The sequence below is a fragment of the Bos grunniens genome, chromosome 14 (genome assembly GCF_055505025.1).
Source record: "Bos grunniens cultivar Pamir isolate PY7600 chromosome 14, Bosgru_T2T1.0, whole genome shotgun sequence".
Taxonomy (NCBI): Eukaryota; Metazoa; Chordata; class Mammalia; order Artiodactyla; family Bovidae; genus Bos; species Bos grunniens.
In genome coordinates this window covers 20,229,183-20,248,212 of record NC_141178.1, presented here as the reverse complement: position 1 = coordinate 20,248,212, position 19,030 = coordinate 20,229,183, and the positions used below count along the sequence as shown (strand labels likewise).

Genomic DNA, 19,030 nt, shown 5'->3' with positions numbered 1-19,030 from the left:
TTTGATTGGACATATTAGGTATTCGTCTTCTAAATATTAATGGTTATATGTAGGAGTTTAAGGCAAGAAACAAGAAATCAGACATTTGAGACCCACTATAAGTCAAGCATAGTAGTGAGTGTGGCACAAAGTTAATCACTGGCATTGTGTTGATTCAATATATTTTTATATTTTTATCATGAAATGTTAATATTGAAAACATGTTAGAACTTTTTATTTATGAATGCCTACATCTTACAAGATGTCTCAACATTAACAGAGTGATTACTGGTTTTAAAGCTTTTAGATACTCTGCTAGGTACACTAGTAAAAGAACTCCAGAACAAGTACACACCAGGACGTAGAGAAGAAGCGATTGCTGTGACAATGAGGTTTTTGCGATCAGTTGCAAGAGTTTTTGTCATTCTCAGTGTGGAAATGGCTTCATCTAAAAAGAAAAAGTAAGGCATTCTTTTTGATTTTGGCTTTTATATTTTTTATGCGCATTTTTTTGTGATGATAAAATTATGTATATGAAAAGATTCAGAAGATTTCTATATTTCCCTTTTTGCTCTAGCAACTTTATTCCACAGCCAATAGGAAAATGTAAGCGTGTATTCCAAGCACTGCTGCCTTACGCAGTAGAAGAACTGTGCAATGTAGCAGAGTCATTGATTGTTCCTGTCAGAATGGGTATTGCTCGTCCAACTGCCCCTTTTACTCTGGCAAGCACCAGCATAGATGCCATGCAAGGCAGCGAGGAATTATTTTCAGTGGAACCACTGCCACCACGGCCTTCGTCTGATCAGTCTAGCAGGTAAATTTCTATCTGGTAACACATTCTGATTATTTCTCTGCAAACGTTACAGATGTTACTAAAACCTAAAACTGAACTAAATCTGAGGCAAAGGCACTCTGGTTATGTACAGGATCATTTGTTTAACAAATGGTAAAGATTTTATCTTGTTTGGAACATGTGAAAAGCACTTTAAAAACTACATGTCTGTACGTCTAAAGTAATAGACATATAACGGGGGGGTGCAATTTGGTTTGTTTGTTTGTTCAGAATGGCACTTTTTATTATACCAAAAAAGTAATCAGGTAAGAAAGTTTACTTTAGGCTTCTGTGCTTCATTACTTTTGTTTTTTTTTTTTTCCTTACCTTTAAATATAGCCTGCTAGAAGGCCAAGCTGAAGAATGAAAAGACTTCTTAACTTTCTCTGTGTCCAAAGCTTTGGGCAAGGGGGGCAGGTTATTATATAATCTAAATAACAGAATGATGGAATTTTAAAATATTCTGTGCACTCATATAGTAGTGGTCCCCAGCCTTTGTGGCACCAGGGACCGATTTTGTGGTAGACAGTTTTTCCATGGACTGGAGTGAGGCTAATTTAAGTACTTTATTTCTGTTATTATTACATCAGCTCCACCTCAGACTATCCCACATTCAATTCTGAAGTTCGGGGATCCTTGTTATATAGGATAAGACTAAAACAATTCAATTCTAGTTACAACATTAATCTTAAATCTCATTTTTCCATTTGTTTAATAGTTTACCTAACTAGGCTGTAAGTTGGCTGAGTCAGAGTGTTTAGCAACTAAAATGTTCTGGTGTCTTTTATCACAGTGCTTCTCAAATTTTAACATGCATGCAGAACTCTTGGGTATCTTATTAAAATGCAGAGGCTGATTCTGGAGGTCTGGGTGGGGCCTGAGAGTCTGTATTTCTTGTGAACTCGCAGATAGGACCATGCCAATACAGCTGCTCTCAAGGCCACACTTTTGAGTTGCAAAGTTTCTAAGATGTACAAGAGACATCTTAGACATCTTTTATAATGGAGACATCTGTCCATTCTTGGCTGTTTCCGAGTCACATTTTTAAGAAAGTGAAATTACTGGTTTGGCCAGAAAATTTGAACTTTTTGGCCAACCCAGTATTTTGCCACCCCATCTTTTGTTATGATTTATTTTATAATTGTACTTCTGAACTTATTTTTTTCCCCACACTCATCAGCAAGTCAGTGGTTAATAAGCTGATGCAAAGTAGGTCATGTTAGTCAAGTCTCTTAAAGAGTGGGTTACTTGTAAATAAGGAACTCTCTTTAGCGGGTGAATGCTGCTACCAGAGCCTTTGGAAGTTGAAAGGTTTAGTGATGGAAAAGGAAACATTGTAGAAATATTTCAGTGGGGAGAACTCGAAAAAGTATGTGCATTAACACAATTTGAAATGCCTTACTAAAAAGTAAAAACCATTCTCAGATTTATAAGTTAAATCTTCAGTTCAGTTCAGTCACTCAGTCGTGTCTGACTCTTTGCGACCCCATGAATCGCAGCACGCCAGGCCTCCCTGTCCATCACGAACTCCTGGAGTTCACCCAGACTCAGGTCCATCGAGTCAGTGATGCCATCCAGCCATCTCATCCTCTGCCGTCCCCTTCTCTTCCTGCCCTCAATCCCTCCCAGCATCAGAGTCTTTTCCAATGAGTCAACTCTTCGCATGAGGTGGCCAAACTACTGGAGTTTCAGCTTTAGCATCATTGCCTCCAAAGAAATCCCAGGGCTGATCTCCTTCAGAATGGACTGGTTGGATCTCCTTGCAGTCCAAGGGACTCTCAAGAGTCTTCTCCAACACCACAGTTCAAAAGCATCAATTCTTCGGTGCTCAGCTTTCTTCACAGTCCAACTCTCACATCCATACATGACCACTGGAAAAACCATAGCCTTGACTAGATGGACCTTTGTTGGCAAAGTAATGTCTCTGCTTTTGAATATGCTGTCTAGGTTGGTCATAACTTTTCTTCCAAGGAGTAAGCGTCTTTTAATTTCATGGCTGCAGTCACCAGGTCAGATGATTTCTTTGGGGCTACACATTTTCTGATATACCATAGATTAATTATTGTCAGTTTCCAAGAAACATTTGGTCAGATTGGAAAGAGCAGGTTGTGAACCACGTTGAATAACACCTCGAGGTCTGCACTGTCTGTCAGGGTGGTGGCCGCAGCGTGCTCATAAGCTGCTTCCTTACAGCTCCAGTCAGTCTCAGTCGTCCTACATCATCCGGAACCCACAGCAGAGGCGCATCAGCCAGTCACAGCCTGTTCGTGGCCGAGATGAAGAACAGGATGATATTGTTTCAGCAGATGTGGAAGAGGTGGTTTTAATTGTTTTAACTGTGGTACATGAGAGGCTTTTATTTGGGAGGGAAGGGGAAAGTAGTCACTAGAAGTTTTATTAATGGTAGCTTACCACTGTTACATGTATATGCTTCTACCTTTTAGACTTCTGTTATATGTTCTCATTTGTAGTTATACATATTAAAATATGTTAATAATCCTTATTTCATTGGCTAATAAGAAATTAGAAATAAACGTAACTCTACTTAAGGGTTCACAGAAAAGATATTCTCAATGTTAAAAAAGTTTTAGTAGTTTTGTGCAGTGTATTCGGAGGTAGAGAGGCTGCTGTGTATTTATTATATAAATTTTATAATTGCCGAAGTTTAAAAACATGTACTCCCCACAGTTTTTATATTTCTAATTTTAGGGTTCTGGGTATGGATAGTAATCATAAACTTCGGGATATGTTGGCATAATTTTTGATACCAAATTTTTGCTAGCAAATGAAAAATTTCAAAACTGCTTAGTGTTACAGTTCCCTATAGTTAGTGATCTTTGTATTTTAGTTACTAAATGCTGTGGGGGAATACAGTAGAGATGTGGGTTTATTATGTACTTTGATTGTCTACAAATAAGATCTGGATTTAGGTTGAGGTGGTGGAGGGTGTGGCTGGAGAAGAGGATCACCATGACGAACAGGAAGAACATGGGGAAGAAAATGCTGAGGCAGAGGGACAGCACGACGAGCATGATGAAGACGGTATGCAGGTTATTGGCGAAATTACTCAGTATGAGAAAACCGGGTGCCTTTAAAGAGATATTAATACAGAGGAAATAGTACTTGATGTATAGTGAAATGTTCAGCATACTTCTGCCAGGGGATTCTGTAGTATCTGTCAGAATTTTACATACATAAATATAAATACTGGATTAGCCAAAAAGTTCACTTGGGCTTTTCCACATCTTATGAAAACCCAAGCAAGCTTTTTGGCCAACCCAATGTATAGACTTTTATATGTTTACATGTATAAAATAATTTATCATCTCTCTATTTACCATTTGGTTTACACTTTCTATTTTCTTAAAAGTCTTTTGAAAATCAAAATAATCATAACCAACATAACATTGGAAAATTGGAAAAAGGGAAGACAACCCATAATCCCACCCAGACGCTAACAGCTGTGTTTTTACTTTCAGTCCTCCCCTGTACTGCCCCATTGCCATGCGTGTCATTCATATTGTGTGTACATTTTTTACTTTGATTTTTCATGTAGGCCTTTTTGCTACATAGTCATCATTCTTCTTAATAGCCATAGGATAGACTTCTGGGGATCACCTTTATTGAGGTTTAATTGACATGCACTAAACTACATATGTTGAAAATTCATAACTTAGTATGTTATGACGTGTGTGTATATACAGTGAAATACAAAGGATACACATGTTTATTAGCCTTCTTCCCTTCTTGGAATCCCAGTATGTAAAATTGATGAAAATTGAGCAGTGGCCCTAACCCCGAGCTCTGTCCACTTGTTGAAGTCCTCCTGCCTAATATTTTTCACCTAAGGCTATGCAGGCCAAATTTTGTGTCTGTGTTCACTGAGTACCATGATTTACCTGGTCATTCTTCTGCTAAGTGGGCAGTTATGCATACTCTAGTATTACCAATTCTCTCTGCCCCGCTCCTCTCCCTTCCTACCCTTACAGTATTCTGTCTTATCATCCTGTCTTGATCGATAGTGAGTTTGTACCTTATTTTCTTGTTATTTAAATATATTTGCTAGGGAGCGACATGGAGCTGGACTTGTTAGCAGCAGCTGAAACAGAAAGTGACAGTGAAAGTAACCATAGCAACCAAGATAATGCTAGTGGGCGTAGAAGTGTTGTCACTGCAGCAACTGCTGGCTCAGAAGCAGGTATGTTACCTTCTAGCAGTTTTCTTGCTTATACTAAGGTTATGTGTGAAGAACTGGTTAAACTGTGCTCAGTACGATATTCCCAAGGGTGGCTAACCCTTTTTTTAAAACTTTGTTTCTCCAGAGATATTAGTGAAGAAGATTATTATTTCAGTGACTCTTTTTTTCTTTTTTCTGTTTCATTTTTATGATTTTTAAACAATGAATTAATTTTAAGGTTCATTGAAGAGTTCCAGAATATTTCAATGATGGGTTTTGTGAAATATTGGACATAGTCTGGCATTCTGTTTAATATATTTTCCTAAATGAGGGGTACAGTGTAATTTTAAATACAAACAAACTCACAGTGGTTTTGGTTTAAAAATTAAAAATTTAGGTGCAAGCAGTGTTCCTGCCTTCTTTTCTGAAGATGACTCGCAATCAAATGATTCAAGTGATTCTGATAGCAGCAGTAGTCAGAGTGACGACATAGAACAAGAGACATTTATGCTTGATGAGCCGTTGGAGAGAACCACAAATAGCTCACATGCCAATGGTGCTGCCCAAGCTCCTCGGTCCATGCAGTGGGCTGTCCGCAACACCCAGCACCAGCGGGCAGCTAGCACAGCGCCTTCTAGCACATCCACTCCAGCAGGCAAGTCTTTAAACTTGGTGTTCCTGAGAGAGCTTAAATAGGTTTAAAAATCACACGTTTTCCTCTGAAGAACAAATTAAATAATTTCATAATAATTTTTCTTTGTTTTGCTGAGTTCAAATACAGAATTATTTACTTATTGCTCATGGCAGGGTTTCTCAGTCTCTGCACCATTGCTACCTTGGGCTGAATAATTAATTTATGATCATGCCCTGTAGGGTGTTTAGAAGCATTCTTGATCTGTACTCATTAGATGCCAGGAGCACTCTCTCCCCAGTTGTGACAACCAAAAATGTCTGCAGCACTGCCCGTGTCTGCATAGGGAGGCAGTGGCAGAATTGCCCTAGGTGAGAACATTACAATATTAATAATTCTTACCTTCATCATTCCCCTCCCCAAATTAGTGTGGCTTAAAGGAAATGCTCATTTGCCATATTTACTAATATAATTGACCTTTTACTTCACGTATGTACGTGTTAGAGAAACTGTTAGCATGTGACATTAATTTATTGTGGTTGTCTTTTCTTTCCTGATAGCAAGTTCAGCGGGTTTGATTTATATCGATCCTTCCAACCTACGCCGGAGCGGTACCATCAGCACGAGTGCTGCCGCTGCAGCAGCTGCTTTGGAAGCTAGCAATGCCAGCAGCTACTTAACATCTGCAAGCAGTTTAGCCAGGGCGTATAGCATTGTCATCAGACAAATCTCGGACTTGATGGGCCTTATTCCTAAGTATAATCACCTAGTTTACTCTCAGATTCCAGCAGCTGTGAAGCTGACTTACCAAGATGCAGTAAATTTACAGGTATGAAACCACTGAAAAATTACTCATTCAGATATATTTTTTGGCCATCTGTTATGAGAATTCCAGTATGATGGGAGTGAATGTTACAAGTACTTAAATGTCTATATCATGTAACTATCAAATTTAACTTTATCTGGGTAGTTTTAACTGTTCTAGTTTGGTCTTTGTAGAACTATGTAGAAGAAAAGCTTATTCCCACTTGGAACTGGATGGTCAGTATTATGGATTCTACTGAAGCTCAATTACGTTATGGTTCTGCATTAGCATCTGCTGGTGATCCAGGACATCCCAATCACCCTCTCCATGCTTCTCAGAACTCAGCTCGAAGAGAAAGGATGACCGCACGAGAAGAGGCTAGTTTACGAACCCTTGAAGGCAGACGGTATGAAATTCTTTGTCTGTTTAGACAGAAACCTTCTAGCCTAGAAATTGAGAGTTTTTTGATTGCCATTATATGAGACCCCACTCTGTTGTAAAGGAGGAAATACATGCCGTGTGTTACTTCTTTTAAATAGTTGTGTAGTTGAAACAAAACAAGTTATAATCCAAGCTGTTATTCAATTTTATGAGTTGTTTATATATTCTGGATACAAGTTCCTTATCAGATACAGGATGTGCAGAAACTGTGTCCTGTTCTGTGGGTTGTCTTTTCACTTTCTTGAGGTGTTCTCTGAAGGACATATGTTTTTTAATTTGGGTAAAGGCTAGTGCTCTTCATTTTCTTTTGCTTTTGGTGTCATTTTAGGCAGTGGTTCTCCAAGTGTGGTTCCCAGAAGAGCAGTATCAGGATCACCTAAGAGCTTGTTAAAAATACAAATTTTTGGTCCCACCCCATTCTTCTGACACTAAGGGCTGGGTCCAGCAAGCTGTTTTCACAACCCTTCCAAGTGATTTTGGTGGACACAAGTTTGAGAACCATTGTATCTAGGGAAGGAATACCTTCTGGCAATCCAAAGGACATGGGAATTTCTTACCTTTATAAATGTACAGTACTGTAAATAATACTCAGTGATTCTATTTCTAAAGTACAGCCCAGGCGTAATTAGCTTTTATTTATGGATAGTCTCAGTTCGTGATTTTGGATGTTTATAACAGTGGTAAATTTGATATTTGTGTTCTTTTTGTAAACATCGTGTATTTTTTTTATCCCTGTAGACGTGCCACATTGCTTAGTGCCCGTCAGGGAATGATGTCTGCTCGAGGTGACTTCCTCAATTACGCTCTGTCTTTAATGAGGTCTCATAATGATGAGCATTCCGATGTTCTTCCAGTTTTGGATGTTTGCTCCCTGAAGCATGTGGCCTATGTTTTTCAAGCACTTATATATTGGATTAAAGCGATGAATCAGCAGACAACATTGGATACACCTCAACTGGAACGCAAAAGGTATTCATACCTGCTGTGAAATTGATATAAGAAATACTTGATCAGTGTGATCTTTATTAGTACACTGTCTGATTTTTGGAGTAGGGAGAAATAGTACAGGAATATTTCACGTAGGCAGGTTAGCTTGAGTCCATCCAGCCTTTCTCTATAGCCACTCCTCACTTAAATTATGAAACCTAAGAATCCATTTAGGCTTTATGTTTGAGATAGTTTGTCCCGATTTGTTTATCATGTTTCTGAGTTTGTGTAAGGACTCAACTCTTTCTTGATGTGATTAGCCTTTTGCTTCTTTTGAGCCTATTTTGTAATTGTAGTACATTTGGCTGATCAGTCTGCCATCCCTAGAATCTGAAACTTTTATCACACTAATCAAAATTGGTTAGGTACTAAACTGACCTCTTCAGTATTTTGATATCATCTTTGCTCCTGTTCATACAGCATGAAATACTTCATGTAAAATGACTCACTTGTCTTTTTAAGGACACGAGAACTCTTGGAACTTGGTATTGATAATGAAGATTCAGAACATGAAAATGATGATGACACCAATCAAAGTTAGTGTACAGAAAATCTGCTAACCTACTTCAAGAAATGGCTGCCTCAGTATTTCCCCTTCAAGCTTTTTAACTTCATTATTTTCTGTCTGGGTGGGAATTTCTCTTTTCTTCTCTGTGTCCCGTTTCTTGCGTTTTCTGTCCATTTTCCCTTATATGTTCTTGCATTAATTACTTCATAAATAAGAATTAATGAACTTTTTAATAATTAATATTTTTTCTGTTTTGATTTTGTATCTCTCCTTTGCATCTTTTATGTTTACTTTTACGTGTGTTGGTAATACATACATTTAAATAGAATTTTAGCAGAACTTTTGTTAATATTGCTGCAAAATAGAGTGTGTCAAGAAAATGGAACTCATAAATTTCATTGGAACTTAACAGTTAATGCAATTAAAAGAGAGAAAATATCCCAAATTTGAGAAATTTTGGGACCTTCTGCACTTTCATAGTTTTCTGATATTATTTCAAGTAGAATTAAAATATTTTTCTAGTGCGGCCCACTTACCTGTTATTTAATATCACCTTGTACTTTATTACTTTATTCAACCCTGGGAAAGACAGCTTTCCTTTAATTTCTGCTTTTTGAGAACCCAGCCATAGCTCACTGTTATTTTCACAGCATACTGTAAGCACTGACAAAAGTTTTATTCCTTTAATGGGAGTTGGTGTTGGTGGGCTGATTTCCTGTTGGGTTACTTGAGTTGCCCAGACATTTCTCTTTTTATCTGCTTGTAGAGGAAGCAGAACTTAGAAGTAAGCAAATGCTTAAATTTTAGCTCCTTATTTTCTCCTCCTTTTGGAGTCATCAGTGCGCCAGATCCTGAATATGCTCAGGAAATTGGCTATATTCAGGTCTGAATCTCCAGGGAGCTAAGAGGTAGATGTGGCAGGTGTCCACCCAATGCAAAATGGAACAGTATTTGTTACTGCTAATACTTTTTGCAAGTTTTTATTATATTGAAATACACTTAAATTTTATCACTGTAACCATTTAAAACCAGTATTTTGAATTACCACTTGAAAATATTAACACAATTTTAGACTGTTGTTTTTGAGTGACATTTAAAATTTTATCAAGAGATAATAGGATTTTTGGATTGAGCAGATGAAAATTCTTTTACCCTTCCCCAATAGGTAATTTTCTAAAAAAAACACATTTTATCTCTTCGTGTTTAGGTGCTACTTTGAATGATAAGGATGATGACTCTCTTCCCGCAGAAACTGGCCAAAGCCATCCGTTTTTCCGACGCTCCGACTCCATGACGTTCCTTGGGTGTATACCCCCAAATCCATTTGAAGTGCCTCTGGCTGAAGCCATCCCTTTGGCTGATCAGCCACATCTGTTGCAGGTGATTTAAAGGAACTACCTTAAGGTTTCTTTTCAGTTGAACTTATTTAAGTGTTCAGTGTAACTGTAGTATTTTTGTTAAAATTCCAGCCAAATGCTAGAAAGGAGGATCTTTTTGGCCGCCCAAGTCAGGGTCTTTATTCTTCATCTGCCAGCAGTGGGAAATGCTTAATGGAGGTTACAGTGGATAGAAACTGCCTTGAGGTAAGATAGTAAAAAATCATTGCAGTATGATGCTTGTAAGCTGAACACTTATCCAGGCATTCAGTTTTTTGGAAATGCATTAATTCAGAATATTGTATTTACCCAAATAGAAGTATCAGAAATTCTTTCCTTATGAATTCAACAGTATTATTAGTCTGCTTTGAGGCTTGCTGTATGTCAGGCTAATGCACCTATAAAATGGTAGTTTCATTTTGTGCTTCACCTATTTCAGGGTCGTTTGTTGTAATGCTACTGAATATTTAAATTTTTGCACATATGAACATATATATTGACTTGTAACTTTTCTTTTTGAATCTAGAATGGGAATAAATAAAGTAATATTAATAATGATACCTAATATTTGTTAAAAAATTCTATCTCCTGGGCACTGCCTAGACAGATCTAGTTTTTGAGCCTGAAATTACACTGTCCTGTTTCTCCAGTGAAAAAGTAATAACATGTTTAAGAGCAGGCATATAGAAGAATGGAATTTAATGGAATTTTCTTCATTATCTAAGTGACAAGGGAGGATTTGATGTACATTAAGACACTTAAGTAACCATAAATGTTATAAAGATGCGTTTTAAAGTTCTCTAAGGCTGCTGTGGTAAATGCATGGAATTGGTGCTCAGCTGTGGGAATCAGACAAGAAATAGGTTGCATCTTCCTAACTAGAAGTGCCAGAAAGGGATTATTGAACTTCCATGTGATTTCTGTTGAATATTAGTAAGTTGAAAAGGACATTATAGTCAATTTGTTCTTAATGTCTAACATTTAAATGTAAAAATTCATAGGTTCTTCCAACTAAAATGTCTTACGCTGCCAATTTGAAAAATGTAATGAACATGCAAAATCGTCAAAAAAAGGAAGGAGAAGAACAGACTGTGGTGCCAGAGGAAGCTGAGAGTTCAAAGCCAGGCCCATCTGCTCATGACCTCGCGGCACAGTTGAAAAGCAGTTTACTGGCAGAAATAGGGCTGACTGAGAGTGAAGGGCCACCTCTCACATCTTTCAGGTATTTGTTAAGTGAAGGCAGTTTTTCTGTGCTATTCCTTTATGGCTACTATAATTTTTATAAGAGTTTTTCTTTAGGAAATTTATAATCTATGTATTTCATTTGTATATAAATAATAGGATGAAATGTTATTATTTTTGTTTCCCTAGTTTATAATCAGATATTTAAAATATTAAGTTTTCTGGATTTTGGGGGAGGGGGTTGTGACTGTTTTGTCACTGATTGGCGTTCTGATTTTCTCTGTTTATTGAAGAAATTCTGACTCTGTTTTTAATGTTCAGTGCTGAGTTAAAGTATATATCCACATCAAATTGCCAGTTACACGCTTGTTAGCAGGAGCTCAGATGTGGTGGTTGAGGGGAGAGGATGGCGTGTGAAAAAAGGAGTTTCTAGATTTATGACCTTCACATTTGCTTGGTTTCACTCCTTTACCAAATTCACACTTAGTAATTCTCTTGTAAGAGGATAGGTTTTTTGCTTTCCCAGTAAAAATTTGCCCTAGTATATAGTGTGACTCAGTATGGCTCATCACCTAATGATCTGTTTAGTAACTGTTTTGTGCTCTTTGGTTTTTTGGTTATGTAATGTCAGGTTTTTTTTTTTTTTTTTTTTTGCTTAGGAGGAGTTGAGCTAGTTTAGGAAACTATGTACATCATATATACACAGTCTAGCAATCTACAACCATAAAAAACAAGAATTATGGACTGAGATGGCCCCACCTTCCTAGAGACAGTATGATTTGAACCGAGATGGTTAGAAAGTGTAGAAGCAGATAGACTGAAAGGAGAGAACTTAGAGGTAGAGAGAGAAGCTATTATTCATTCTGGCTAGTGGTGAAAAAGGGACTGAAGTAGAATATTGTCTTTGGGGATGAAAAAGAAACCATGGGGTAAGAAAAGAAACTCATGAGGGGCTTGATCACTTTGGAAGAACCAAGGGAAGAATAAAATTTGTTGAAGTCTGTGCAACAGAAAAATAGACAGTACTTTTGAAGGAAATTAGGAGGCAGTGTCATTGCAGTGAAGAGGTCATGCTCAGTTTTACTAATTTTGAGTATGAGTTAAGTGTAATCGAAGTGGATATATTTCACGCAATGAAATTCTGGTCCATTGTGAAAGTTTGAACTAAAGGGGTCTGGGAATCACCCAGTGGAGATGGACACGGGACTTTAAGGAGAGGAGGTAAATTAAAGATGAAGATAAGGAGGCAGCCTGGGGATGTATCCTTACATAAAGGACAGAAGGAATAATAGAGTAAAAATGAGAAGTTCTGCAAGGAACAAGTAGTTACAGGAAAATTCGCCATTAGATAGTATGTGGTTATAAATTAAGATCTCAGAATATTAAAAGACCAAGTAAGTTACTGTTATTGACCAAAAACAAGGAAATTTTTAAGAATTGGCTAAACTGTTCTTCCTCTCCCCTTAAATTTCTCACAGGCCACAGTGTAGCTTCATGGGAATGGTAATTTCCCATGATATGCTGCTAGGACGTTGGCGCCTTTCTTTAGAACTATTTGGCCGGGTGTTCATGGAAGATGTTGGAGCAGAACCTGGATCAGTATGTATTTTGAACACTTTACATTCTATTCTGCCTGATAAGTACATATTCAGAGAATAGTTCTGTCATATATTTATGGGTTTTTTTCATTTTGTGTTTTTTTTTTTCCTTTTCTTTTTAAAGATCCTAACTGAATTGGGTGGTTTTGAGGTAAAAGAATCAAAATTCCGTAGAGAAATGGAAAAACTGAGAAATCAGCAGTCAAGAGATTTATCACTAGAGGTAAAGGTATTTAGAGTTTCTTATAATATACATATAGTATACTATTCAATACTATACATGTAGTATTTATATAAAGTTTGAGAACAAAAATAGTAGATGCATACTATGTAATTAAAAATTTAAAGAAAATGGTAGTCACCGAATTTAGAGTAGTGGGTATCTCTGGCAGTTGGTTTCCCATTATCAATGTAATGAGGAACAGTGGGTTTGTTTAAGTATCGTGAATACACAGATTTAAACTGTTAATGTGCTTCATTTCATTGATGCTCAAACAGTGTTTTCTTTAGCTGAGAAAGTGAGACTCTCACTGTAGTGAGAGTCCATCCAGTCTTTGATATCTTCCCTACTATTATGTGTCTCATTTTCTGGTATTTTCTGTCACAGTCTTTAAATCAGCCATTCCTTTTAACAGGAAATTGTATTTTGAGATTATAATCTGGGCTTTAAATTGTTCACTGCCTATAGGGTTGGTCATTGTTTCCAGACCTTTTAGTGGATAGAACTAGGAAATGCTTCTTTAAAAAAATAAGAAAATTATACCATGTGTTCACACTGATACTCCCATTTCATATTTAAGATTTAGAAATACAAGTTTTGTTTTCACCCTTTAGTCTTCCTTTCTTCTGAACTGATAATATCCAGCTTTCCAGCAACACCGCTAAAATCACTCATTTGCTTTTATACCACAGCATGCATATAGCAGTCTTAGAATCGTAATGTCAACACTACTACTAACAAAACGAGTATTGAAAATAGAGTTAAGATTTACTTGCAGTTTTTGTTCTTAGAGCATTTCCAGTTGGAGATTGTAGTCAAATTACATTGTTTTAAAGTCACTTGAGATGATTTCTGTTGTGTGGTTTTCGTACCTACCATCTTATTTCCACACAGTTACGGTCTTGGTTCATTTTGCCTTCATTTTTTAGGGCTTGCTGTCCTTTTTTTTTTTTTAATTTTGTTTTGTTTCATAATGTAAAATATCTACAGTTGCAAAGTGAACTCTGTAGAAGAAGTTTATATTCAGAGAAATCTAGTTTACATTTCTATCTCTTTACTTTGGGTTCCCCCTGCCCCCTTTTGGGATTTTTTGTTTGTTTTTTGATCCCCCACCCCCAGCTTATTTCCCTCCCACCTTTAAAAAACTTAATCATGTATATGTGTTCATCTCTGTCCCTCACTCCCCACTGCGAGCATTACACCCCAAGTGAAATGTTACACATTTTACTCCATCTTGATTTTTCCAATTAACAGTATATCCTAGAGAGAAAATCGTGGCTATAGAGAGAGAAATGTTCTGTTCTGCTTTCTGTTTTCTAACTACCTAGTAGTCTTAGTACCACATTTTATGGCTTTATCAGTTTTTTTTTCAACCGGTGTCCTGTTGATAGACATTTGGGCTTGTTTCCGGTCTCAGTCTTTTGCTGTTACAAATAGTGGTGTGCTTTTGCTGTTACAGATAGTGGTGTGATGAATTACTTTATGTGTGTTTCTCTATTTGGCTTGCGTGTCTTTGAGATAGAATCCTAGATATGGGTTAGAGGGCATGTGTATATATAATTTTGTTAAATATTGGCAAATACTCCTACATAATGTCTGTGTATTTGTGCACTTTCTGCATCAATACAAGAGTGCCTGATTCTCCAAAGTCTTGCCAGCAGTTTGTTGTCAGATTTTTAGATTTTTGCCAATCTGATTGGCAGTATAATTTTAATTTGTATTTCTCTTATTTTGATCAAAGTTAAACATTGTTACATAGATTTCATGTACCGTGGCTGCTGCTTTTTCTGGTAACTATTATGTATGTTGACATATTTTGCCCATTTTTCCTATTGTTTTTTCCTCAGTTTTTTTTTTTTTTTAGAAGCGCTAAGTGATACATATACACTATTCATGAATCTTTGTTGATAATAGAAGGTGCAAATATTTTTACCAGTTTGTCATTTTTCTTTTACTTTGCTATGGTATTCTATAGCAAAGGAATATCCTATCTTTTCTTTAAGGATTTGCTATGAAAAAAATTTCACACTTTGATCTATTTGCAATTTATCTTGCTATATCCCCAAACTGGATGAATTGCTGTGTTCTGGTAGATCTTTTAAGAAAATGTTCTAATTGAGTTAAATTCCATTATCTTGATTTAATGTAAGATATTCTTGTGTGATTTAGAGTCCTATTTGGAATATATAAGCTCTTGAGAACCCAGATACTTCATAGCTATTTCAACTGTCAAGGAAAAGCAAAAATTAGTTTCAGATTTTACACAGAAAAATGTCAAGGTGGTTTCCAGCACTGAATTTACTGCTTTTTGTTGAATTTCAATAGGTTGATCGGGATAGAGATCTTCTTATTCAGCAGACCATGAGGCAACTTAACAATCACTTTGGTCGAAGATGTGCTACCACACCTATGGCTGTACACAGAGTAAAAGTCACATTTAAGGATGAACCAGGAGAGGGCAGTGGCGTAGCACGAAGCTTTTATACAGCCATTGCACAAGCTTTTTTGTCAAATGAAAAACTGCCAAATTTAGACTGTATTCAAAATGCCAACAAAGGCACTCATACAAGTAAGTACCCTAGAGGTAACAAGCTCATAAAAATTCTTTCCTTGTTTGATTGAAACGATGATCATGGTTACATGTGTGTTTAGTTGGAGAAGTTTATATTTATTCTTTTATACTATTTTATTCTAGATCAATTACTTAACCTTGTTAAAACTACTCTAATTGACAGCTTACCAGTTGGCTCTTTTACTGCCACATTCATTTTCATAAATGGTTATGATTGTACGATTGAGTTTTTCATCTCCATTTTAATGTTTGGGAAATGGGAGGTTTAAGGCAATGTAAAAATTCAAAGAGCAAACTGCAGGATTTCCCAATTAGTACAGATATTGAGAAGAAAATGCTGTTACCTAGAACAGTGCTTTTTAAAGTATGATTTGCACAGTTTCTACCAGTCTCCAGTGAGGTGGATTTTGCAACCAAAGGTAAATTGGCTATGTCACTAACTTCACTGTTTAATTGAACAAGACTTTGTTTTTTGGTAATAAGGTTTTCTATGTTAACATCCTGGTGCAAGTTCTACCTCCTGAATGATCACCACTTTGGGGTTAGGATTCTCACCTGATTTTCAAGATTATGATAGTGTATTTTAAAATGTGAAAACTACAAAAGGTTGAAACTCGGGGTTCATGTAAGGAAATTGTCAATCTCGTAGGTGAATGGATCCACTAATTGAGGGAGAAGGAGTTAACTAACAGAATCCTGTGTTTTATTAATACCTAGGCTATAGCTGTATCTTACTGTGGTTCTGTAAACTGCACCATAGAAGCTGAATGAGCTCTGGAAAGAATTAAGGATGAAAAGATGGGGGGGCGTACCCCAGCCTTTCATTATTAGTTTAACCATTTGACTTTTTATAGTCTTACAGTTTTTTAAAAAATTGTAAAATGTGAATGAGGAAACCTAGGAAGTCATGACATTTCAGAAATCATTTTTCTGCACAGTCATTAGGAAACCATACCCTGGTTTGCGCTTAAGGTTTTAAAAAGAGTAATAGCCGAGTGTCTTTAAATGCTTTTAATGCCCAAAACTAAGAATAGAGAAGATACTCAAATATGTAAGAAATATCAGCATTGTTTATGTTGAAACTAACATAGTCCTGGTTGCTACATTTTATTTCACAGCTCTGACATGACAAGGAGATAAATTCATTCTACAGAATCACTCCCAACACTCAAAACCATAGGGAGAATAGCAGAAAGGCACTAACACAGATGCTAAGGAGAATGATCTTCAGTTGTCGTGTTCTTACTGTGTTGTCTCATTTCCTCGCATTGACTTTTAACATTTAAAGTAGTTGCATTTACATTCATCTAAACAAAGTGTATTTCACTTTTTTCCAGGTTTAATGCAGAGATTAAGAAACAGAGGAGAGAGGGATCGGGAAAGAGAGAGAGAAAGGGAAATGAGGAGGAGTAGCGGCTTGCGAGCAGGTTCTCGGAGAGATCGGGATAGGTGAGGTGATTTTGTATCTTTTATTGAGTACCATCGTTTTGGAGGAATTGGAGCTAGGCCTGAAAATAAGAGTCTCAATTGTGAACTTTTAGAAAATGAAATTTAATAATTGGATAAGTGATGCATTTTAACTAAAATAGTCTAACCAACTGTTAACATGTTCTGCTTTAAAAACCCAGGGGCAGTTGAAATTACATTGGCTTTTTATTTATCACCCAAGTTCCTAAATTTGTTTTAAAAATTTTAACTTGTGGCAATTGTATTATTTAAAAGGTTCAGTTTTTCACATGTTAGAATGAGTGGCATTTTACTTTTGTCTTAAAATTTCCAGGAAATATGGGTGGGCTCTTGACTTCTGGTATTTAAAGGTCCTGTTCTCTTAAAATCAAATTAATACATGCATTGCAGACTTACAGATTTTTAAGTGGCAAAATCTAGATAAATTTTATTTTCCAAGCATCATTCTTTTTAGGCATTCTTCCGCCCTGGTACCATAACTGGAGCTAACTATATGCTCTGGTTTCCCACTTTGTCGCAGTGATATTTTCCATCTTGCAGACAAGGGAAATGAAGTCATCATAGCTTTGTTCATCTTTCAGGGATTTTAGAAGACAGCTTTCCATCGACACTAGGCCCTTCAGACCAGCCTCTGAAGGAAATCCTAGTGATGACCCTGACCCTCTGCCGGCACATCGTCAGGCGCTCGGAGAGAGACTTTACCCCCGTGTACAAGCAATGCAACCAGTACGTATGGCGTGCTTGGCTACCTCTTAACTGGCTGTGCCATTTTAGGTTTTGAATTAAGGCTGATATCTTAAGAAGTTGTCAGCTACTGTGATTTGAGGACTGCCAAAAAAGGAAGCTTAGGAGGGAAAGAAGCAACATTTACTGGAGAGTAATTGTATATAGCTTGATGTTTATTTTACTACATATGCCAGGTTAACATTCTACCTAATAATTTCCTTTTATGCTAAGGAATTGTCTGTGCATTGTATTTATTTGTACAAATTACTGTTGCTTTTTAAAGCTAACTTTGTTATCAGCTTGTAGCTGGAACATGTTGAACAATGTCACTCCATAAATATGACAGGAAGGTTTTATTTTGAATGTTCTGTCAGGGGTTTCTTTCATATAATATGAAACATAATCTAGTTTTCATTTTTGTGTTTGTACATAACTACATGTACATACTAGAGCAAAAGAATAATAAAACAATAAATAAGTTACATTTCAGTAAATCCTTAGCCTTAAGTATGGGCATCTTTTTTCTTTCTGCTTCTCCTTCCTTCACTTCTTCCCTCTCTTTTTTCCTACACTAAATGAAAAAAAAAATGTTTCCAGGCCTCTGATGAAGAAGGGGGAAAAAAGGACCTTGAGTATTTTTATGTTTACTCATGAATATCAGAAGTCTTTTAAAAAGGCTTGTCAACAAATAAATATTAAACTAGCTTTAATAAGACTGCTAATGCATAGACTACTTATTCCTTACCAAAGTTTTCTATAATTAAGTTTCTAATCTCCTAATATAAACTCATGTGTTGTTCTAGTGACATCTTTGTAGATATCTGTCATTGTTTTCTACATGGAGAATCTGTTGCCTGTAAAAAAGGAGTTTTACTTCTTCTTTCCAATCTGGATTACTTTTATTTTCTTTACTTGCCTTCTTGTACTAAGTGGAACTTGCAGTACAATGTCAAATGGGAAGAAACATTACAATTCTCATCATCAAGTATCATGTTAGCTGTGGCCTTTTTCATAGATGTCCTTTATCAGGCTAATTAATAATTTCCTTATCAGGAAAATTAATGTCTCCTCCCTTTCTCTTCTTCATAGATTCCACTTAGAAAATATTTTGGAAACTTTTTAGTTTGTTATCCAAGTTTCTTATATTTTCTCCTTTTTTTTCGCCCCTTGATAAAACATTGCTAATTTAAACAAGAGGTTTCAGAGAGTAGAGGCAAGTAACATTTGTTTGTCATTTACAGGCATTTGCAAGTAAAATCACTGGCATGCTGTTGGAGTTATCCCCAGCTCAGCTGCTGCTGCTTCTAGCAAGTGAAGATTCTCTGAGAGCAAGAGTAGATGAAGCCATGGAACTCATTATTGCACATGGACGGTAATACGCACATTTGGGAAGACATTTTAGTTTAAAAAACATTAGCTACTTTATTTTTAGGATACAGGTGTTCGCATATCTTATCATCTATATTAAATAGTGCAAGACTTGAATGGTTTTAATTTTAGGAGATGGCTTAAAAATCTGAGTGAGA

General features: G+C 36.4%; 1 protein-coding gene across 16 annotated transcripts in view; it reads left to right on the top strand.

Moving 5' to 3' along the window:
* The window catches only part of UBR5 (ubiquitin protein ligase E3 component n-recognin 5), a 137,696-nt gene that overhangs the window by 102,749 nt on the left and 15,917 nt on the right, over positions 1 to 19,030 (top strand). For 9 of the 16 annotated variants that reach the window (XM_086336214.1, XM_086336218.1, XM_086336209.1 and 6 more), the window contains 19 exons: positions 280 to 440; positions 557 to 796; positions 3,008 to 3,131; positions 3,745 to 3,856; positions 4,881 to 5,012; positions 5,389 to 5,646; positions 6,183 to 6,451; positions 6,622 to 6,833; positions 7,607 to 7,837; positions 8,318 to 8,391; positions 9,571 to 9,743; positions 9,833 to 9,946; positions 10,741 to 10,961; positions 12,400 to 12,520; positions 12,644 to 12,748; positions 15,065 to 15,308; positions 16,649 to 16,760; positions 17,360 to 17,504; positions 18,746 to 18,876. In XM_086336214.1, coding sequence (XP_086192340.1) covers positions 280 to 440; positions 557 to 796; positions 3,008 to 3,131; positions 3,745 to 3,856; positions 4,881 to 5,012; positions 5,389 to 5,646; positions 6,183 to 6,451; positions 6,622 to 6,833; positions 7,607 to 7,837; positions 8,318 to 8,391; positions 9,571 to 9,743; positions 9,833 to 9,946; positions 10,741 to 10,961; positions 12,400 to 12,520; positions 12,644 to 12,748; positions 15,065 to 15,308; positions 16,649 to 16,760; positions 17,360 to 17,504; positions 18,746 to 18,876 — 3,179 coding nt within the window. The remainder of the gene's footprint in view (positions 1 to 279; positions 441 to 556; positions 797 to 3,007; positions 3,132 to 3,744; positions 3,857 to 4,880; positions 5,013 to 5,388; positions 5,647 to 6,182; positions 6,452 to 6,621; positions 6,834 to 7,606; positions 7,838 to 8,317; positions 8,392 to 9,570; positions 9,744 to 9,832; positions 9,947 to 10,740; positions 10,962 to 12,399; positions 12,521 to 12,643; positions 12,749 to 15,064; positions 15,309 to 16,648; positions 16,761 to 17,359; positions 17,505 to 18,745; positions 18,877 to 19,030) is intronic. The other 7 variants (XM_086336221.1, XM_086336216.1, XM_086336211.1 and 4 more) reach the window with 1 other exon arrangement.